This window comes from Triticum dicoccoides, chromosome 3A (genome assembly GCF_002162155.2).
Source record: "Triticum dicoccoides isolate Atlit2015 ecotype Zavitan chromosome 3A, WEW_v2.0, whole genome shotgun sequence".
In the NCBI taxonomy this organism is placed as follows: domain Eukaryota; kingdom Viridiplantae; phylum Streptophyta; class Magnoliopsida; order Poales; family Poaceae; genus Triticum; species Triticum dicoccoides.
In genome coordinates, this window is record NC_041384.1 from 112,602,205 (window position 1) to 112,624,966 (window position 22,762).

The window sequence follows — 22,762 nt, forward strand, 5'->3', positions numbered from 1 at the left end:
AACTTTTCAAATGTTTCGGACTTATGTTTCATTAAGTAGATATACCCATATCTGCTTAAGTCATCTGTGAAGGTGAGAAAATAACGATATCCGCCACGAGCCTCAACATTCATCGGACCACATACATCTGTATGTATGATTTCCAACAAATCTGTTGCTCTCTCCATAGTACCGGAGAACGGTGTTTTTGTCATCTTACCCATAAGGCACGGTTCGCAAGTACCAAGTGATTCATAATCAAGTGGTTCCAAAAGTCCATCAGTATGGAGTTTCTTCATGTGCTTTACACCGATATGACCCAAACGGCAGTGCCACAAATAAGTTGCACTATCATTATCAACTCTGCATCTTTTGGCTTCAACATTATGAATATGTGTGTCACTACTATCGAGATTTAATAAGAATAGACCACTCTTTAAGGGTGCATGACCATAAAAGATATTACTCATAAAAATAGAACAACCATTATTCTCTGATTTAAATGAATAACCGTCTCGCATCAAACAAGATCCAGATATAATGTTCATGCTTAACGCTGGCACCAAATAACAATTATTTAGGTCTAATACTAATCCCGAAGGTAGATGTAGAGGTAGCGTGCCGACCGCGATCACATCGACTTTGGAACCATTTCCCACGCGCATCGTCACCTCGTCCTTAGCCAATCTTCGCTTAATCCGTAGTCCCTGTTTCGAGTTGCAAATGTTAGCAACAGAACCAGTATCAAATACCCAGGTGCTACTGCGAGCATTAGTAAGGTACACATCAATAACATGTATATCACATATACCTTTGTTCACCTTGCCATCCTTCTTCTCCGCCAAATACTTGGGGCAGTTCCGCTTCCAGTGACCAGTCTTCTTGCAGTAGAAGCACTCAGTTTCAGGCTTAGGTCCAGGTTTGGGTTTCTTCTCTTGAGTAGCAACTTGCTTGCTGTTCTTTTTGAAGTTCCCCTTCTTCTTTCCTTTGCCCTTTTTCTTGAAACTAGTGGTCTTATTGACCATCAACACTTGATGCTCCTTCTTGATTTCTACCTCCGCAGCTTTCAGCATTGCGAAGAGCTCGGGAATAGTCTTATTCATCCCTTGCATATTATAGTTCATCACGAAGCTCTTGTAGCTTGGTGGCAGTGATTGGAGAATTCTGTCAATGACGCAATCATCTGGAAGATTAACTCCCAATTGAATCAAGTGATTATTATACCCAGACATTTTGAGTATATGCTCATTGATAGAACTGTTCTCCTCCATCTTGCAGCTATAGAACTTATTGGAGACTTCATATCTCTCAATCCGGGCATTTGCTTGAAATATTAACTTCAACTCCTGGAACATCTCATATGCTCCATGACATTCAAAATGTCGTTGAAGTCCCGATTCTAAGCCGTAAAGCATGGCACACTGAACTATCGAGTAGTCATCAGCTTTGCTCTGCCAGACGTTCATAACATCTGGTGTTGCTCCAGTAGCAGGCCTGGCACCCAGTGGTGCTTCCAGGACGTAATTCTTCTGTGCAGCAATGAGGATAATCCTCAAGTTACGGACCCAGTCCGTGTAATTGCTACCATCATCTTTCAACTTTGCTTTCTCAAGGAACGCATTAAAATTCAACGGAACAACAGCACGGGCCATCTATCTACAATCAAACATAAACAAGCAAGATACTAAGTTCATGATAAATTTAGGTTCAATTAATCATATTACTAAAGAACTCCCACTTAGATAGACATCCCTCTAATCCTCTAAGTGATTACGTGATCCAAATCAACTAAACCATGTCTGATCATCACGTGAGATGGAGTAGTTTCATTGGTGAATATCACTATGTTGATCATATCTACTATATGATTCACGCTCGACCTTTCAGCCTCCGTGTTTCGAGGCCATATCTGTATATGCTTGGCTCGTCAAGTATAACCTGAGTATCCCCCGTGTGCAACTGTTTTGCACCCGTTGTATTTGAACGTAGAGCCTATCACACCCGATCATCACGTGGTGTCTCAGCACGAAGAACTTTCGCAATGGTGCATACTCAGGGAGAACACTTCTTGATAATTAGTGAGAGATCATCTTAAAATGCTACCGTCAATCAAAGCAAGATAAGATGCATAAAAGATAAACATCACATGCAATCAATATAAGTGATATGATATGTCCATCATCATCTTGTGCTTGTGATCTTCATCTTCGAAGCACCATCATGATCACCATCGTCACCGGCGCGACACCTTGATCACCATCGTAGCATCGTTGTCGTCTCGCCAATCTTATGCTTCCACGACTATCGCTACCATTTAGTGATAAAGTAAAGCATTACAGCGCAATTGCATTGCATACAATAAAGCGACAACCATATGGCTCCTGCCAGTTGCCGATAACTTGGTTACAAAACATGATCATCTCATACAATAAAATTTAGCATCATGTCTTGACCATATCACATCACAACATGCGTTGTAAAAACAAGTTAGACGTCCTCTACTTTGTTGTTGCAAGTTTTACGTGGCTGCTACGGGCTTAAGCAAGAACCAATCTTACCTACGCATCAAAACCACAACGATAGTTTGTCAAGTTGGTGTTGTTTTAACCTTCGCAAGGACCGGGCGTAGTCACACTCGGTTCAACTAAAGTTGGAGAAACTGACACCCGCTAGCCACCTTTGTGCAAAGCACGTCGGGAGAACCGGTCTCGCGTAAGCATACGCGTAATGTCAGCCCGGGCCGCTTCGTCCAACAATACCGCCGAACATAAGTATGACATGCTGGTAAGCAGTATGACTTATATCGCCCACAACTCACTTGTGTTCTACTCGTGCATATAACATCAACACATAAAAACCTAGGCTCGGATGCCACTGTTGGGGAACGTAGTAATTTCAAAAAAATTCCTACGCACATGCAAGATCATGGTGATGCATAGCAACGAGAGGGGAGAGTGTGATCTATGTACCCTTGTAGACCGACAGCGGAAGCGTTAGCACAACGCGGTTGATGTAGTCGTACGTCTTCACGGCCCGACCGATCAAGCACCGAAACTACGACACCTCCGAGTTTTAGCACACGTTCAGCTCGATGACGATCCCCGGACTCCGATCCAGCAAAGTGTCGGGGAAGAGTTCCGTCAGCATGACGGCGTGGTGACGATCTTGATGTTCTACCGTCGCAGGGCTTCGCCTAAGCACCGCTACAATATTATCGAGGATTATGGTGGAAGGGGGCACCACACACGGCTAAGAAAATGATCACGTGGATCAACTTGTGTGTCTAGGGGTGCCCCCTGCCCCCGTATATAAAGGAGCAAGGGGAGGAGGCCGGCCGGCCCTATAGGCGCGCCAAGGAGGAGTCCTCCTCCTAGTAGGAGTAGGACTCCTACTAGGAGGGGGAAGGAAGTGGGGAAGGAGAAGGAAAGGGGGGCGCCGCCCCCCCCCCTCTCCTAGTCCAATTCGGACCAGGGGGGAGGAGGCGCGCGGCCCACCCTGGTTGCCCTTCTCTTTCTCCACTAAGGCCCATATGGCCCATTACTTCTTCCAAGGGGGTTCCGGTAACCCTCCGGTACTCCGGTTTTCTCCAAAATCACCCGGAACACTTCCGGTGTCCGAATATAGCCGTCCAATATATCAATCTTTATGTCTCGACCATTTCGAGACTCCTCGTTATGTCCGTGATCACATCCGGGACTCCGAACTAACTTCGGTACATCAAAACTCATAAACTCATAATATAACTGTCATCGAAACCTTAAGCGTGTGGACCCTACGGGTTCGAGAACAATGTAGACATGACCGAGACATGTCTCCGGTCAATAACCAATAGCAGAACCTGGATACTCATATTGGCTCCTACATATTTTACGAAGATCTTTATCGGTCAGACCGCATAACAACATACGTTGTTCCCTTTGTCATCGGTATGTTACTTGCCCGAGATTTGATCGTCGGTATCTCAATACCTAGTTCAATCTTGTTACTGGCAAGTCTCTTTACTCGTTTCATAATACATCATCTCGCAACTAACTCATTAGTTGCAATGCTTGCAAGGCTTATGTGATGTGCATTACCGAGAGGGCCCAGAGATACCTCTCTGACAATCGGAGTGACAAATCCTAATCTTGAAATACGCCAACCAAACATTTACCTTTGGAGACACCTGTAGAGCTCCTTTATAATCACCCAGTTATGTTGTGATGTTTGGTAGCACACAAAGTGTTCCTCCGGCAAATGGGAGTTGCATAATCTCATAGTCATAGGAACATGTATAAGTCATGAAGAAAGCAATAGCAACATACTAAACAATCGGGTGCTAAGCTAATGGAATGGGTCATGTCAATCACATCATTCTCCTAATAATGTGATCCCGTTAATCAAATGACAACACATGTCTATGGTTAGGAAACATAACCATCTTTGATTAATGAGCTAGTCAAGTAGAGGCATACTAGTGACGTTTGGTTTGTCTATGTATTCACACAAGTATTATGTTTCCGGATAATACAATTCTAGCATGAATAATAAACATTTATCATGATATAAGGAAATAAAATAATAACATTATTATTGCCTCTAGGGCATATTTTCTTCACTGCCTGCTCGGGAATAGGTAGAGCAGGGCTGCCAACCGGCCTGGCCGCCTCGATCCGAGCACTGCGGCGGGAGGAGGTCACCAGCGACGAGGTCGACCTAGCCCGCCTGGAGTAGGCCGCGGTCCGGGGGGTGGAGGGGGGGCGGCCACCGGGGTGGTCACCACCACCTGCAGCCCTACGGCAGCGGGGTCCAGGAGCATCGGAGAAAGACCCGAAGGCGTCGGGCCGCAAGGCCGCACGGAAGCCGGAGGAGCTGGCGGCGCCGGAGCCAGATCGTCGTCGGAAGGCTGGATCTCCACCCCCGGCTGCGTCCTGGCTGCCGCAGGCAGCGGGGAGGAAAGCAGCGTCATCTCCAGCGTGTTGGGATCTACGATAGGGTGCGACAACTGCAAATTAAAAATTCCTACGCGCAGAACAACCAAGAACATGCTACGGGAGATGGATCACAGATCGTTACCACTAGACGTGCAGTGCCGTGTAGCGGAAGAAGAGTTGGGGTAGCGCGTCCACGTGGATCGTCTCCTCCTCGTCCGATCTCCCTTGTACAACCGGTGGTTGGTTCCCACGTACAGGTTCGCCAGAGCGGCGCAAGTGCACCGCCTCTAACGGTATCCGCGCGTGCAGGAGGAACGTCGTGCGGCGGATTGCTAGGTCCGGTAACACAACCGGCGGCGAGTGCGGTGTCTATTCGCAACACATGCAAACCCTAGTGACAGCGCCAAAGCGATCAACCGCATGAGTGTGCACACCTCCACTATATATAGGCATCCGTCACGGGCTCAACACTTGGGCCCCGCACGGACCCTAAAGCCCATAAGTCTACTCGGCCATAATCCGAATACAGTTTGGATCACATCCAACCAGTGTCCTCGGATCCGACCTCGTAGGTTCCTTCCCTTAAGCGTGTGACCCCTTAGGTTCAAGTCGGCTTGGTCGCAGTTCAGATCACCTCCGAACTACACGGTTGGTAGCGGCCTCTAGAAAGGCATGCCGAACACCAAGCAGACTATGAAGCTGGTTAGTGAACCTGTACATCACACTTCCATTCCTTTTGCCACACGATACATGTTGTCGAGCTCAAGGCGAGTCTGTCATCCTTGTGGTAGCCCGACCTCTTTCTCGTTCCAGTGATGCCGACCACTATCCGGATTATCTCATAATCCTTGTCGCATGGCCATGCTTATCCTGGTCGGATCACACGAGGGGCCCAGAGTATATCTCTCCTGGTCGAAGGGGCAAATCTCATCTTGCTCGACCATGTCTCGCAGCATGGGTCTGGACAAGCCTGAAACCTACCTTTGTAACTACCCAGTCACGGAGTAGCGTTTGGTCGGCCCAAAGCAAGTCTGTCACCATCCTGAGTACATGCGTTAGCTCAGGTCTTAGGACATAGAACATATATTGTACTAGAGACTCACAGATGACATATCGTTGCGTCTCATAGTTGGGTCTGTCTGACTTAGACCTTATCTCGACTCGGATCCGACTACGTCGAATCCGACCAGATCCGTCCAAGTCCATATTATCCGGTTAGCATCCAATGCTCCATGGCTAGTGAGACCAAGCCATCGCCCGTGTCATATGCTAGTCTAGTTGGCTACGCGTCCACACAGCCCTTTCGACTAGGGACCTTTTAGGACAGTCATCATACAATGCATAATCCCACAAACAAGTCACGTACTTGCTGATACACATCATTGATAATGTCCAAGGACTATCTTTATTCATAAACACATAGGAAATATCATCATACATGATTGCCTCTAGGGCATATCTCCAACATAGCGTCGCATCAGCATCGGCCGGGTCAGAGGGGGTCGGGTCCAGGGTGGCCACGACCGCCCCCGGGGACCCCACCAACGGAGCGGGAAGCATGGGCGCGGCCGAGCGGGGCGGGTCCGAGGTGGCCTCGACGGAGAGGTTGGTGAAGACATCAAGCAGCTGACCGACGGGGGAGCGAGGTGATGAGACGGGGAAGACTTGAAGGCTGGCGTTCGAAGCGTCGAGGCCATCGTCGGGGGGCGGCGTAATGGCCGAGGAGCGGGTGCGGCCGGTCCCGCCGCCACTCCTAGCAGGGGTGGGGGGCTGGTCGTGAGGAGGACTGTCCTTGGAGTCATCGTCGTCCTCCTCCGAGCCGAAGCGGTGTCCGTGACGGGGGTCGCGGTCACTGCATCGATCCCCCGCCCCATCTCCGCCTGGCCCACCCTCCAAGAAGCTGTCGTCGGGGATGTGGGGGCGGCCAATGTGGTTGGGCGGCTCGGGGGAGATGCGGAGGTCAAAACCCTGATCGTTGAAGAACACCCGGATCGTGGCGTGAAGCTTGGATGAGCCGAGGCATTTGACCTTGACGCGAACCTCCTCGTCCTTGCGGAGGGATAGCTCGTCCACGACCACCACCTTGCCGAGGATGCGGGACATGCTCCGAATAACCCGCTCTGAACGAGCGATGTCGGGTAGGCCCCCGATGAGGATCCAAGCAGTGTCCAAGACCGCCACCGCCAGGGGGTCCCGCACCGGCACGGAGATGTCCACTACTAGGCCGTGAAGGGCTAGAGTGATGTCTCCGCTGCGGGTGCCGTAGCCGTGGCTGATGGTGTCGGAGAACACAACCGAGAACTGGCCTCCGGGGAGCATGGTGACCTGCCAATCCCAGGAGCAGTGGTAGAGATGGTTGAGCTCTTCCTCTAACATCTCCGGCGAGGCGACCCCGTCCTTCATGTGACAAGCGCCAGGAGCGATGGTGAGGGGGAGGGGATGTCAGGCACCTCGACGTGGAAGAAGCCGAGGCCCTCAATCCCATGCCCGTACATCCAACACTCCTCCGGCACCGGGCGGTCGGGGCACAGGATCGCCGGGTGGTCAGGATCCGAGCAGAGGTAGCAACCCTAGGGACGAGTACAAGCGACCTGGGAGTGGCCGGAAAGGCCGCAATTGAAGCACTTGACGAGGTCGGAGATGCGGTCATCAGGGAGAAGCGCCGTTGTGGTGGAAGCCGCCAGGTCCCGAGAAGAACCAATGGCTGGGGCTGCGGCATTGGCACGCCCCAAACCCCTCTTCTTCTTGCGTTTGCCGCCCGGCCGGCCCCGACCCGCGCCATTGCCCGCGGGGGCTGGTACCGGTGAGGTTGGGCAGCGGGGGGCGGAGGGCCTTGCCGGGCCGCGGCCTGGGAGCGGTCAGGAGACCGGGGGCGACCGGAGCGCGCAGGGGATCGACTGGAGTCCCACCGGCGAACCGGGGAGGGCGAGAGGCGGCGCTGGTCGCGCCACTCGGAGGTGGGAGGCGGCGAACGGGACCGGCCCCGGAGGTCCGACCGGCCGGGCGAGCGGCAAGGAGGGGACCGGCGAGTCTCGCGAGGAGGCGACCGGCGGTCACCGCGGCTAGCGAGTTGCCGGCGGAGGTCGGCCTCATGACGGAGGGCGTCGGGGGAGGGGCGGGAGGAGTTGTGCCGGTCATCACATCGGTCGTCCACGCGGGCGTCGTCGGGCCTGCGCTCATCAACGCGGCGTTTGGGCCGCGGGGCCGCGTCATGCCAGTCCCAGGTCATGCCAGCGGGGGGCGACGGCGGGGAGGGGGGACGTCGCCGGCGGCGAGGGAGGATGGGGCGCGGGCTAGGGTTCGAACAGAGATGGGAGGGGGCGAGATGGGGTGCCTGGGGAAACCGCTCGGCGTCAAAAATAGGCCGAATCGCCGGGCCGGTCGGACCGGCCCAGGAACGCGCCAAAGTGGGCTGGCCCGAAGGCGTAGCCGCACCAGGTGGGGGCCCAGCGCCAGGCCCAGGCACCTTCTGGCCCACAGCGGCGCGGCCCAGCCAGCGGGGCGGGGCGGCAGCACCTAGGGTTTCCCCCGACGCTGCGGCCACCACCGCGGCCGGCGCCGGCGTCAACCTAGGTACCACGGCGAGCCAAGGGCGGCGGAGGGGCTGGGAGGGGGAGAACCGGAGCGAGGAGGATCCAAACGCGGCTATGAACGGGCGGAAGGGGGAACGACGGCCGACCACCGAAGAAGCAGCCGCCGGCGAAGACGCGGCGGGCCGGCCGGTGACCGCGGCGGGGCGCCAAGAGCGTCGAGCACTGCCCAGGTCGGACCGCCCCGCGACACCCCACGCCGGAGCGCGGCGGTGGCGAGCGGTCCTAGACCCAAGGGAGGCCCTTTTGCGCGGGGTCAGCAGGAGGGGGAGAGGAGGAGGCCGGCAAGCCGAAGGGGAGGACGGGCAGCCGTGCCGCGGTGAGGCCACCAGCCCAGGCCGAGGCGCCACGCGGCGGGCCGGCAGGTCTCGCCGGACGATGGGGCGGCCGGCAGCGGTGTCATCGTCCTCAGCCAAATCGGCCCAGCGCAGCGGCGCGACAGTCGCGGCGGGGGCGGCAACAGCCTGGGAAGGCGAAGGCAGCGAGGTCCCGGCCAGGGGAGCAGGGTCGACGGAGGGCAAGGGAGCGGCACCGGCGGCCAGGGGAATTTAGGAAGGGAGTTATTACACGGGTGATTAGCTCCTTTGGCTATCGGGATAAGGCATCTCTACAACCGTGCAATTCTAATAGAACCGACGGTCGCCGGATGGTCTGACGATGGTCTGATGATGGTACATGTGGTGGTGTGAGCATGTGCGTCCGCTTCTAAGTTGTACCCATTGCTTGTAGATAGAGTAGAAGATAAAAGGAGGAAATGTAAGTAGTACAGACCAAGCAAACAGCATCACCAATCTCGGCGCACCATCAATCCGTACAGAACACCGCCATCGATCCAAACATTGTACCGCGCACCCAACAGTCCCACGAAGTTACTACGCACTCAGGTCCGATGCTCGAGACTTGGCAACAACAGCGACAACAAACGATCGGCCCCCTCGACTAAACGAAGGACCAGTCCATGAAGGCGAAGCAGACGCAGTGGGCGCCGCCGGCGCCGGCGCCGCCGTCGTCGAGCACCTTCCACGCCACCGCCTTCCCGTACGACGCCGGCCGGCCCATGCTCGACGCGCACGTCCCGCCCTCGACGCACGCGTACCCCTGCTCCGCGACGCTCGCCATCAGGTCCGCGCACAGCAGGCCCTTCCTCCCCTGGTCGCAGTCCAGCACCTTGTCCATGGTCATCTCCCGGAGCGCCGCCAGCGTCGTCTCCAGCATGTCCAGCCCGGACTGGTTCGCGAACGTCAGCACCGGCATCGCCTGCACCGTCACAGCACCATAGATCGAGTCAGCGATAACAAACAGACCATAGTGTTGAAAGAAGCAGTTCAAGGTGAGTAAAACCCTGTAACAGTACCTTGAGAGAGCAGCATAGGATGGCGCTGGTATGGTGCCAGAGGGCCTTGAGCGCCGACTCGCCGCTGCCAGCGTCTGCGGCTTTGATGAGCTCGGCGCCGAAGTGAAATCTGGACACGATCAACCCAGCAGCATCAGGACAAAACACAAACTAACCGAACACACCCTGGTATACCATGATAACCGCAAGACTACAGACCTGTAGCTCTGGACAATCCATCGGGAGAGCGTGGCCGCCTCCGGAGTAACAGGGGGGAGGAGGCGAGAGCTTCCATGCGGCACGAGGTGCGAGGACGACAGCGCCAACGCTATCCTCTGCACCGACGAGATGATGCTGCGCATGTACTGCCGCGCCATGGCCGCCACGCTGTCCTGCAGGTGGCTCTCGAAGGCAAACTGAAACGCGATCGTCATGACAGCCTTCGATCCACTCCTGGAGTGACCGGCTATCCTGCTTCCGGGTGTTCCAGCCTCGAGGGTGGACGCGAGGTCCAACGTGCAGTTTGGGCTAGACGTGTCCTGCGAAACATACATGCAGCAAGAAGAGAATTAAATTGACGGTCTCAAGCTGAGATGTTGTCTCATATTTGGGTGAAATCTACTCACAAGAGGGGAGTCGATCGGAATGATGCGGAAACCGGAGGGCAGCAGCGGAGAATCATCGCTGAAAGATGCGTCTATGGGTGCAAAGATAAGCTCTGAACAAGTGCCCATGGGGTTCTCGTCTATCCCGTTGTACATCTGCCAATTCAATCCAGAGGACAAATTTACAAAGGAGACAAATTATTTTCCCAAAAGCTCAGATGAGCAAATTGATGAGAATATGTGCATCAGGTTATCTCGTTCGGTTAGGTAGTGAAAAAATGGCATTAAGAAGCAAAACTCACCTGCAACAGGAAAAGATCACGATGCATCAATGTATCTTGATAGTTACTGGCATTTCCTATCTTGATAACTTCCAAGAACTGAAGATAATAAATCGCGCAGTTAAAACATGGAGCAGAAGGATACTATGAGGCAGGGGTTTGTAAAATTTACAGAAGACCAGGAGCTTACTTCTTCAGGGTCAAACGTGTGCGCTAATGGAAGTATAACCTGGCCGCTAAATCCTCCAAGACGAGACATAGGTAAATTGCAGAAATTCGGTTTCAGCGCGGAAGCAAAGAATGCATCTAAACTGCTATCGGCCCACTGCGACCGATGCTCCCGCAAAAACCGCAGTAGTGATGGTGGTGAGACATCCTACAATCATTATCAGAACCAATGTTAATATCAGACTCTTTTTCAGGAAAACAAACTTGAAGTGTGTAAAGAAACTAACCTGCAACAACATCGACGCCTTTGCACAAAGAACACCAGTACTAACCATGGGCAGTCCATCATTGAATGTTGCGTTGCAACTCATCAATTTACTCGGGGATGAATTAACAGAGATACAAACATCATCTACGCCATCGCTCTCAATCACGGACCATCCATCATCAGCAAGCCCGCCAAGAGTTTCATTGAAACCTCTGAAAACAGGTGCGGAATCAGTTACACTCTTTACTGAAACAGATTCATGATAAGGAGCATCTACAATCTGCCTGTGCTGTTCAAGAGCCCAACCTGGTGAGCTTTTGGCTCAGAGCCCGCAAGGCTGCAGGCTGTCTGCCCCATCCAGTGATTACAGAATGAGTATCTTCATGAGCAACTTGTCTGAGATAGCGCAAGGCCTGGATTTGCAAAATTGTGTTACTCCAAATATTAATGTTTTATGCGTAAGCATGAAGTGTTATCAAGAGCAATAAAAATAGAGTATAGTCCATGTTATAGTACCGCCATCGACATCTTCTGGGCCACCATGGCAGAAGATTCATACAGCGGCCTCACAACTTCAGGCACACTCCAAGGCTGTGCACGAACGCAAAGTAGCTTGCTTAGTTTTCTGTGATAGTTAAACTAGATAAAGAAACAGTTTGTCATTTGTTGCTGAATTGTTATTACCTCCAGGTCCAAATGGTCAACGATGTGAATCACGCTACCTCCACCATCACTAGGCCGGATCAAGAACCCGCTGGGAAGCATCTCACCTCTAACAAAAGGCTGCACAAGGGGCATGCTGGGGCCTCCTTGCTTGGTACTGAGTGATCTTTCACATACCTTTAGAGCAAAAACAGTCAGGTGGCTGACGCATGAACACGCAATGATACTAATTGGACATGAACGGTCGATGATCAGTAACTCACCACTAGGCTTCCATCATCAAGAATGGAGGTGTACCGCATCAACCAGAAGTCACGAGCTGGTGCTAATGTCGTCGGAGCATAGAGCTGCGTACAGATGGCAAAAGATGTGAAGTTCATGACAGGGTATCAGCTAAGGTCTGTCATGGACTCATGGGAGAGTTAACGAGGCTGTTCCTACCTGCATGTAGAGCAGCTCGATCGTGCCATTGCTACCAGCAGGCAGCACATTTACTACCTCCATAGAGCGGCAATCACGCAGCCACAGTGGCCGATCCTTGAGGATTTCGGCAACCTGAGTCGGCAACAGTCAGGAACACTCTTTGATTTTAACAAAACTAAAAGCGGGGAGGTGTAGTGGAGTGAAAGCAAGGAAATAGTCCAAAAAAAAAGAGGTGAAAGCAATGAGCTTACTTTGGCAGGCTCCATGCCTACGAGGCCGCAAGCTCGCGCAGCAACACCCGCGCAGCCATGCGAGATGGCGATGATTCCAATGGAATCCGGACCAGGCTGCAGACAACACGAATGGTTGGTTGAGCACACCATGCAAGCAAGAAGTTGAAAGTTCAGAAAGAGGGAAACTGATGGGAGTTGAGAGGAAAGAGACCTTCATCCCAGGCATTTGGACCCACTCGACGGCGGTTCCGGTGGCCTTGGACAGAAACTCCGTTAATGTCTCCTCCGCGATGGACATCAATCTGCAGGAAACCAGCAGTACTAAAAATCCATGCATACACATCACACAGAAACTAGCTGGCTGCTATACATATATAGGAAAAGAAAACAAAAGCAAAGAGATGAACATGGCCTCCTGCAAGGACCGAACACAAGTAACGTACCCAGCAGGGCTGGCATCGCGGGGCGGCGGCGGCGGCACGACGACGACGCCGTTCTGCTGGCCGCTGGTGACGACCGACTCGCAGCTCGTGTCCGTGGTGGCCAGCCCCGCCTGCAACGGCAACGGGAGAACAGGAGGAGGAGGAGTAAAGGCGTGAGCTCGCGGCGGCGGCAACAAGGGAGGTGGGCTCATCATCGTCGCCGGGGACGGGGGAGGTGGAGGAGGGCGTACGCTGTGCGTCTGCTGGCAGTAGTAACCGTTCTCGTAGACGAGGTGGGAGACCTGCTTCTGGAGGCGGTCGTTCTCCTCCATGAGCAGCTTGTTCATGGCGGCGAGCTTGCGGTTGAGCGACTGCAGGCGGCCGGACTCCTTGCGCTGCTTCTCCCGGCAGCGGCGGTTCTGGAACCACACCTTGATCTGCTTGGGGTCGACGCTGGCCAGCACGGCGCACTCCCGGACCAGCTGCTGCCGCCGCAGCGAGCTCGGCTTGGGGCACTCGTAGTAGAGCCGCTCCAGCGCCTCCACCTGCTCCGGCGTGTAGCGCACGTACTTGCTCGCGTCCATGGCCGCCGCCGCCGCCGCCTCCCTCGCCTCCCGCGCCGTCACCATCGGCACCTACCCACAAGTACGTACGTGTCTACCTACCTATCCCTCTCTCTACCCTGCAGCCGTTGGTTGAAGGGTACGTACGTGGACTAGTAGAGTGGAGTGAGGAAGAAGGCCTAGGTGGTGGGGCATGTGGCTAGCATGGGGAAGGTGGGAGGGCGCGAGAGGCCATGGCCGGAGCGCCGGTGCCGGTGCCGCTCGCTTAGCTTAATTTCCGATAGCTAGTGGCCGGGCATCGGCAAGCACAAGGAGGGCCGTGCTTTTTGGGTCGACGAGCTGTAGTGTCGCTTCTTCTTTAAAGAAGGCAGAAGCAAAAGGAAAAAAAACTCGGTCGACCGATCGAACCAACCGCGCGCGCGTGCTATTAAATTTCGAAAAGGAAAGCTCCGTGCGGCCTCATCCAACCCATTCCCGGCCGTCCGCCATAGTTTTTGTTCATCTCATCTCCCCCACCTACAGCAGCAGTTAAACCATCCGTCTTCAGAGCGCAGGGATTTTGCAGAAAAGAAAGAAAGAAAACACTTCAACTCCGTGCCGGCTCATCCAATCCGATTCCGGCATTTTTCGTGTCCTCCGCCAACAACAGTAAACCATTCAGGATGCAGGGATTTCACTCGAATTTCGCATAAATTTTACAGACAAAAAAACAGTCCAGCACCCATAGAATCCGGCGAAACTACCCATCCAAACATGCTACACACATTACTTTTGTCAGTAATTAAAATTCAGAAGCTATTTGGAGCTAGCGAGGATTATCAGAAATACCCGATCATCAGAGTGTGCTGTGCACATTCCCAGTTAGAATCAGTACCGTAGTTTAACTTTAAAAAAAAAAAACAACGGACCACTACACACTAGTTTGCGGACGCAACTAACTGGAAGCTTTCCGCACATGCTTTAGCAGATTCGAGGCTTTACTTATCTTTTTTTCTTCTTTACCTGTTTTTCTATCGGTAGAATACAAGCTGCATCTTTTTCCTTTGTCGCGCGCGCCACGCACAGACAGAGAAAACAACTGGAAAATTCAGCAGCAGCGATGGCTAAAGGAATCCCTTTTCCTTTATCTTTTCCCTGCTGCCCTCCTCCTTTCAATATTTCCGCGAGCGCTATGCTCAAGAGACATTCCCCCTGAGCCAGGGCGTGAGCTCTCGATCCTGGAGATCGCCCGCGGATATTCCTCGTGGGTTTGCGTAAGTTCGCTAATTATATGGCCCTCTTGGGCGTGCCGCATCTCTCCCCTGATCCCTCTTCCATAGAAACACTCAAAACTCCTCTAGAAAACAAAACAAAAACAAAAAATATACATCCCTTCGGCGGTCCAGAAATGAATCCAGATTTCTTCAGCGTTCAAGGTCTCTAACAATTGTGTGCGATTTTAGTGCTATTTCGATTTTCCTTCGATGATCTGATAGCCGTTTCTGAAGGCAAAGCAAGAGAGCAGGAGGCTGCTCCAAAGAGCAAAGCAGCGGTACCTGATCAGAGCCAGAGAATTTTCCTCGAGATTGGAGACGGGGGGCAGAGAGGCTTTCATCTCATCTCCTTTGGTATAGTAGTAAAACACGTAACGGGTCGGGTTGTGTGTGCGCGGGAAAGCGGATTTTCCTCGGCAATTGGAGCCTGATTAAAGCCGGCGTTGCGCATCTTGGACTCCCATCCGCCCCATACAGATTCCGTGTCAGTATATCTCAGCAACACACCACGGCGTCGGTGAAAATCCGCCCAGGCTTTCCCTTTCTTTCTTTGCAACGCTTCTTTTTACCGCCTCTTTCTTTTTTACTGCTTTGCTCCATCCTGGTCTCGCGGTTCCAGAACGGGCAGCGATCATTTCAAACACCATGTCTTTTACCACTACTACTACTACTACTACCTCTTCACAAGGCTTCAGGCACTCGTCAAACACCCGGGCAATTTTTTATTAATTGTGAAAAATGCGTGGGCATATTCACTATGCAGAATTTCCGTTAAATGCTTCACTTCATGACTCTTTAGGTAGATAATAAAATTCTGGCATAGCTCGAAGTACTGTTTTCTCTCTTCTTTTTTACAACTGAGGAGCTCCGATTCTGCATGTGATACTTTCTTAAAATGGGTCTTATATGATCCTATTTTCCAGGTGGGTCTACCTTCATGAATTTGCAGGCGAATTTCATGAGTGAGGTTTTATTTTATGATTTTGCAGACATGCTAGATGGGTTTCTCCTCGTCCCTGCAGTATTTGGGAGCAAATTACCATCCTCAGGATGGTATGAGCCTATTTGGAATGCAGGATTTATACACATAAAAAATGTAACCAGTACGTAGTATGGACACTGACAAATTTGCTATTTATGTCCATTTTCTCTAGAACCAAAACCATTGCCACTCTGAAATGTGGGAAATCGAAGAAGAAAAACATGGCAACTATATAGGAGTGGCAATGCAGCGCAATTCTATAAGAATACAAACAACACTATTGACCTCGAAAGATGTTTGCTCTAACAGCGCACAAAAATTGTTTCCTAGAGATCTAGCCTAGCAAGTTCAAATTTCTCATCATATTCCACATAGATTGAGCCACCTCATAGAAATTTTGTAGGAATGCGCAATCAGAAGGGCCTAGAAACATATCAGTTTAGGTTTTTGTTTGGTCATTTAAATGAATCCACACTACAAGTTATAGATCTCTAGTTCCCATCTGCATTACACTGCAATGATATCGTATTAATGCAGGTAGCCACAAAGGGGGGTTGCAGGCTATCAGCTTGACAGCTCCAAGCCAACCACTATTGAGTACTGGTCCACATGGCACCTGCCAAGACCACACTTTACCTCATATCAAAACTCAAAAGGAGATACTCCATGCTTCCTTTTCCACTCTGAGGAGAGGAGATACTCTGCTGCAAACATATGAAAACATATATTTTTTGTATTAAAAACGGCCAAAGCTAAAAAGCTAGGGCTTGTCCTATCCCACTACCAACACCTAACCTGGGTCTGACGTGTCATGGCCTGGATATGCACACCTTTTGTGTTATTCTAAGCTAATCACCCATCCATGGTCCTCTTTGGCCTCCCCAGATTTGCAAAACTAATATTTTTTTGGTGATCTTATCAGCCCATCGCCCCTTCTTTTGAATAACCAGCAGACTTATTCTAAACCCACCACCAATCCCTCCTCTCACTGGGCAGTCAGCTTTTGTTAACAATGCCACCAAAATCCCACTTTTCCCCCACTTACCAATGGCGGTGGCCAAATGCAATGCTTTGAGTTTTATATTTTTTCAATCAAGATTATCAAGGAGAGCACTAAGCACATATTTAAGATGTGAATTCACATGGAAAAGCATCGGGCATGTGGCAGATAATGGAACGGGGTTTAAGGGGGGACAGGATGGCCTACCGTGCAGGCCATTACCGCTTGGAAAAGGCACCGAGATCCAAACAAATTCCGAGACACACTGCACTTTGGAAACGAATGGTGTCTGGATACTGCAGTGGAAAGCATAGTCGGCGAATCATTACAAGATCTATACAGGGGCAGTAACATTCCAGAATTCAAGAAGTGACAGGTCGTAGTAACTAGTAAGATGCGAAAACATATTTGTCGCCACAAAGTATACTGGCCTTGGATTGGATGGGTGCGACCAAACCCATCGAATAAAACAAGCTTGAAGATGCCCCCCTTGAAGTAATCGCTTCCACACAACTGTCTGGTCCATTTATCTTGTCCGAATTGTCACCTTCAATTTGACACACCTGGGATAGACAATGGATCCTACGACAGGATGAATTCAGTTGACAGGTGTTCTCTAGATGGTGAAATGAAAAGGACAGTGAAAGTCATATCTGGCTGACTTACAACTAGGTAGACAGGAATTCAATCAGTCGCCTGTCAAGATCAAAGTGCTGGCAGAGAAGCTTCTGCAAGAAAGGTATAGGCATAATATCACTATATCATACATCTCTCCCAAAAGCAATACCACATAGTTGAAGCTCATCATTAATGCTTGATATAGTTGAATTTGACAATAAGGTCAGTGAGGAAGACAGTGTAGCTAACTGAAGTTTCAGGAGCTCTATCATTGATGCAGCTTTGATGTGTTAACATCTCGGTAATCAGTGCTTTGATTGAGGCACAATGCCAGATAGCCAGCCCTGATATTTTGTCGGAACTAAAACGAAAGGAGACTGTGGTGTCATATTGCACCACATATCATCAGGTTTCACAGCTTTTTTAGGTCGGCCATATCTCAACTATTTCACTTCCACCCTTTTCTTTAACAGGGAGGTAGAGAACTGGAGAGTGTTGCTCAGTCAGCGAGGTGCGTGAGTACATGCAAGCCCACCTGTGTTCAAGTTCGGGACCAGGCAGGAAGCTCATGGTTGTCTGAAAATGCCCTAGGGGCTAGTATCTGTAGGCCTCGTTTTAGGTCCGCCACCCTCACTAGGTTGTCTCAACTATATTTGTTTCCTTTTTCTTTTCAGGAACTGGGGTTACCGGTTTCCCACAACTGGAATAACCAGCCAAATCAAAATTAGGTACAGAAGTAGAATAATGAAGCTCTTTAGACAAAGCAACCATATTCCTAATTCTTAATGTCAAAACTTGATTTGGCTATATGCCTAGAAGTAACTTGTTTCTGGCTATTCCTCCAGTTGTGAAAATAACAACATTATTGATTCTCTTGCTACAAGACAGTTTGTTCGAACAGATAATATTCCAAAGATATATCATATTAGTCTGTACACGAAAAGGGGGAGATGATGAACTTATTTCAGTCATAAGTCATAATAAAAATATGGAAGTGATGAAAACTAACCTTGGTAACTTTTGGCACGAATACTTTTGTTCCGTTTCCAATTTCTGGGAGCCGAGCAACTTCGGTCGCCTTGTCAAACAGTATATAAGTGGGAAGATGATCTGTCAATGAAATCAACAGAGAATGTAACCCTCGTGGGAAGAAAGACTTGAGCACATTCTGAACAAGATCCAGTAAGGAGTCCATCGATTATGTAGGACTGAAATGTAGACCATCCAAACCAAGAAAAAAAGAGCATAGATGGCAGAAGTAAAATTAAAGATTTACCCCACATGGATATTCCAAACCTCGCTGCAGCATTTGGAAAATGCCCAAGATCAACTAATCCAAAAGAAATGTTCTTGTTGGAGTATCTGCATTAAAAGAATCATCAGAACGTGATCCAATATATGGAAAATACTACTCCCTCTGTTCACTTTTATAAGACCTTGAAGACATTTCAGACAATGTACAAAACAGCCATTTTGAGTTTTCTGAAATGACTTACAAAAGTGAACGGAGGGAGTACTTATATTGTGCTCAGAACAAGCTAAAGCTATTTGATAGATTATTACACTAATGACTAATCATACTAATATTGACTGTGAAAACATAAGCTCGCTAATCAGTAAAATAGCGTATATCCATTTCAAAAAAAGAAGTAAAATAAAATAGTGTATTTCAGAAGCAAAGTAATGCAAATGGCATGAGGCTGCAAAGCTAAATGACAAGAATATCTTGTGCTTCCAGCTAAGACTCAACCTCAAACTCTCTCAAGTAATGCCCAGCTAATACCTAACTCTAGTAGCCCTAGATTGTAAATTACTGCAAACTGTCAAATATAATGACGGAAAGAGTCTATTTTACTGGAGAGTTTTGAGACTTATTGTACAAATACAGAGCTCAGAAGTGCAAAAATAATTGTAAAAGGAGTAAAAGAAACTCCAAATAACTTACATGTTAGAGAGTTCAGGCATGACACTGCTTGCTTGTATACATGGTGTTAAAAAGGAAGTCCGGAACTCAACCTGTTAAAATTTAAATAACAAATCGAACAATGAGCAAATTCTGAATAGGATCCTACTCACTGAAGGCAGTAACATATAATATGGGATTGAAATATATGTTATCAGAAGTCTACCACAAAAGTGAAATGCAAATGTAGTAAAAAAATAAGTACAGGAAATTACCAGCCAAAATCGTGTTGTTGGCTCTTCAGTTAGCAGGCTTTCCAGTTGCAACGGGGTCAAATGATTTAAATGACCTAAGTAAAAAAAATGAACATCTTATCTCATCTCCGAATTAAGAGAGAAGTGTGGTGATGTTTGAAATTAGTATAAAATCAATATGAATAATGCGAGTATGTGTAATACTAATTCAGTATTATCACTTAACAGAAGAATATGATTCTACAGTGCCACGTTTTTAGCAATTGGATGTACATATGGGTGTGCCTAAGGAAAAGTGGTACTCACGCATAGTAAAAGGATCGAAATTGTTAAGCTAGAAACCAATTTGTGAGCATAATTTATTCAACTCATGATCTTGATCCGGCTCAAAACCTTCTGTCATGCATTTTTTCCAGGTTTGCAATATTGGTAATCCCCAGCTAAATTAACTTTTTTAGATGATCCACTTTACCAATTTCAGATTAAGGCCTTTTAGGCTAATTAGTGAATAGGCCTCACAATTCCAGCTGCAATAATTCTCGCTAAGAAGTAAGAAGAATGCCCACGTTGTGGCAATTCAGGAACTGGGGTTATCCTACAACATGTACTAGTATACCAGTGTGATTCTGGGTTCCAAACTCCTGTCTTTGAGACAAGTGGGAACAAAAAAGGCCACATCAATTGCCTATTTATCTATAATGTCATCCCCTGGTCTCAAAACTCAATCACAAGTCATCCACTCGTTAGCTATGACAGATGATTCTCAAGTAGGCAAGCCACAACCAATGTGCCCCGCATAGGATATACCTGACAGAACCGGGTTTGCAACTATGAGTAGCTAATGGGACATGGTAAGCATCGATTAAAGTTTACTTACCAAGAAGCGGAATAATCACATCAATGGTGCAGACAAAAGATACGAATAAAAATTGAAGGAATATCATCTTACTTTAGGAATACAGTTTGCCGACACAGATTTTTTTTCTTTTCTTTTGAGGGGGACAACACTATACATAACTTCCATGATTAAATGACTCAAAATATAATTGTAAAACGTACCTAGGCCATCATAAGGTGGCTGTTGAGCCATAGCATATATAACTGCAAATGAAAAACTAAACGTAAGCAACGGTTAAAATGGGCGAATGAAGCAGTTTAGATTAGCATGAAAATTGTATCCAAAGCATATCTCAAACTTTACTGCCAAGAAAAACTTCGGATAGGATTCATGGTATGATTTGAATACATCTTGAAATTGGAATATTAAGAAGCATCAAGACTTAAATAAATCAGGAAATCTAAGAGGAGCAAGTAGGCAATCGACAACCAGTGTGCCCCATATCAGATATATTTCTCCTTGGCAGTATCAATGCTTTCCTACTATGACTAGCATAATGGCTCATAACTTGACACACAAAAATACACTTGATGCTCTGCTGTAGTGACTGCTGCAATGCCACTGGCATCAGCATTGCAACATGGTATGTAACTCATATCAGAGCTAGTCAATGCGGATCTTGCTGGCCTGGGAGTGTCTTGCCATGGTACATAACAAGGAAATCAAATTGTTCACATCCTGCCTGCAGAATATGATCCTGATCAGGAGTACTATTTCTATGCCTCGATGTTATGCTACAAGCAAGGGATGGATAATCTGATAAGAGCTTGGGCTAAAATTACATTGCAAGTAGCAACTGACACTTGCTGCATAACTTATATTCCTCCTCAGTGCTCCGGTAGGAAACAGTGAGTGATCTTTTTTTCATTACTGACTGAGTAAAACTACAATTTAACAATTGCAGTTATTGACTATTAATTCATTCATAGTCTTTTATAGTCTGGTGCTACTAATCTCATGGCTACAGCTTTGTTTTGCAAACTTGGATGGGTGTTTGATGATCAGGGATGCAGTGTAAGTAATAGACTAATAGACAGATTCAGTATGCAGGACAAAGTTGAAGGGTACAAAGGTTACATCATAACATCGATCAAACTAAGCGACTGCTACATCAACTGATATAGCCTACAAGTTATGTTGGAAAATGATTGAGATGAGTCTAATACAGCATAAAATTTAGCATTGCATGAATACAAATATTAACCACAGAATGAACACTGTAGGAGATTCAGACAGGAAGAAAATTCTCTATTAAGTGCTCAAAAACTTGAATGTATTGTCAGGGTGGTGATATAAAACACGATAGTTATTTTACTTTGCTCTTCATAAGAATGCACACCAATAAAACCCGAAGAAAAACAAAAGCATACCAATAAATCCCAGTAAGTAGCCAACGGTCAACCAATAATCGATAACAAAAGTAACAACCAACAAGAGGCCCTGCAAAGCAAAACAAGAACATAAGGAGCATCAAGATATTCAGCAATATCAACTGTAGTAAGGAACAGCGATGATTTTTAGTATCCTGGCTTGCCCTTGCCTAGAAGTTATATAAAAACCAGAGATCATGATAACAAAGTAAGAGAACACAGCCATTCCATATGAACACACCTTTGCATAGAGCAATGAATCAGCGATGAATGTTTCCCAGTGTTCCTCCTTCACAATCTGTTAAGCATCAACTTATTTGGTCAGCAAATTACAAGCTTCATTTTTCATACAAATCATAGTAGTGCTTTTGAGAGACCTGCGTCTGGGACCTAACTGACCCCAAATGCAAATACAGAAAATCGCTAAAATCATGACTGCTGGGCATCATAGATTCATAGCACATAGTGGCACTATGGTCAGGTTAGCATCGCGTGGAAACTGTACATTTCCAGCTCTATTTCACACGCAGCTTAGTGCTCCAACCAGTCGAATTGTCAAATTCCATTACGGCACAAGGAAACCTTTACTCTGAAACACTAGTGGTGGTCATTAGATACCGTACCTTCACTGTGAAGAGCACCAGGAACACGAGCACCGCCTGGATCTCCTGCAGAAACACAGGCACAGACGCCGATCCGCGTGAGCCAAAACAGTTCAAGGACCGGCGGGGCGGCGCGATCCGGATCTAGACTCGGGGGCCGCGGGATCTCACCCGTCGGATGAGGCGGCTGTGGAGCTCGGGGTCGTCCTCGGCCGCGGGCGCCGTGGTGCGGGCCGCGAAGTAGGAGAAGAAGGCGATGAGGTGGAGGAAGTAGTAGGGCTCCGAGATGGCCACGTCGAGCCACGGGAACGGGTGGCCCCGCCTGCTCGCCCCGCCGCTCGCCGCCGGCGCCGACGCCTCCGTCGCCGTCGCAACCTCCATTTTGCCTGTTCGAACTTTTTTGACACCGGAAACAGTTACGCCTTCCACTGTAAACCCGCT

At 49.0% G+C, this 22,762-nt stretch overlaps 2 protein-coding genes across 3 annotated transcripts; both read right to left on the reverse strand.

Annotated features, from left to right (window-relative positions):
- Positions 1-9,219: 9,219 nt before the first annotated feature.
- Positions 9,220-16,974, reverse strand: LOC119267458 (homeobox-leucine zipper protein HOX29-like). 2 transcript variants are annotated; one of them, XM_037548843.1, is made up of 16 exons: positions 13,130-16,974; positions 12,900-13,009; positions 12,668-12,758; positions 12,475-12,570; positions 12,242-12,355; positions 12,064-12,147; positions 11,822-11,977; positions 11,654-11,728; positions 11,444-11,550; positions 11,157-11,349; positions 10,892-11,077; positions 10,723-10,800; positions 10,442-10,576; positions 10,035-10,354; positions 9,837-9,945; positions 9,220-9,739 (listed from the first exon to the last, which is right to left on the reverse strand). In XM_037548843.1, exons 1-16 carry the CDS (start codon positions 13,505-13,507, stop codon positions 9,422-9,424), a joined length of 2,550 nt encoding a protein of 849 aa, XP_037404740.1. In that variant the 5' UTR covers positions 13,508-16,974; the 3' UTR covers positions 9,220-9,421. The 2 variants fall into 2 exon arrangements, with proteins under 2 accessions (XP_037404740.1, XP_037404741.1); XM_037548844.1 differs by lacking the exon at positions 12,900-13,009 and having other exon boundaries at positions 16,884-16,906.
- LOC119267460 (thioredoxin-related transmembrane protein 2-like) lies at positions 16,974-22,747 on the reverse strand. The gene is made up of 11 exons (XM_037548846.1): positions 22,493-22,747; positions 22,343-22,387; positions 21,961-22,017; positions 21,720-21,789; positions 20,511-20,552; positions 19,473-19,546; positions 19,240-19,310; positions 18,571-18,656; positions 18,304-18,404; positions 17,343-17,404; positions 16,974-17,258 (listed from the first exon to the last, which is right to left on the reverse strand). Exons 1-10 carry the CDS (start codon positions 22,700-22,702, stop codon positions 17,345-17,347), a joined length of 816 nt encoding a protein of 271 aa, XP_037404743.1. The 5' UTR covers positions 22,703-22,747; the 3' UTR covers positions 16,974-17,258; positions 17,343-17,344.
- Between the last annotated feature and the right edge of the window lie 15 nt (positions 22,748-22,762).

Coding starts and splice junctions, on each gene's coding strand:
- LOC119267460 (XM_037548846.1), bottom strand. CDS start 22,702: ATGGAGGTTGCGACGGCGACGGAGGCGTCGGCGCCGGCGGCGAGCGGC. Junction 21,790..21,960: donor ATTCATTGCTCTATGCAAAG/GTGTGTTCATAT, acceptor TTTGCTTTGCAG/GGCCTCTTGTTGGTTGTTAC. Junction 17,405..18,303: donor TCGTGCCAAAAGTTACCAAG/GTTAGTTTTCAT, acceptor CCTTTCTTGCAG/AAGCTTCTCTGCCAGCACTT.
- LOC119267458 (XM_037548843.1), bottom strand. CDS start 13,507: ATGGTGACGGCGCGGGAGGCGAGGGAGGCGGCGGCGGCGGCGGCCATG. Junction 11,350..11,443: donor CTGAGCCAAAAGCTCACCAG/GTTGGGCTCTTG, acceptor ACCTGTTTTCAG/AGGTTTCAATGAAACTCTTG. Junction 11,078..11,156: donor AGGCGTCGATGTTGTTGCAG/GTTAGTTTCTTT, acceptor TAATGATTGTAG/GATGTCTCACCACCATCACT.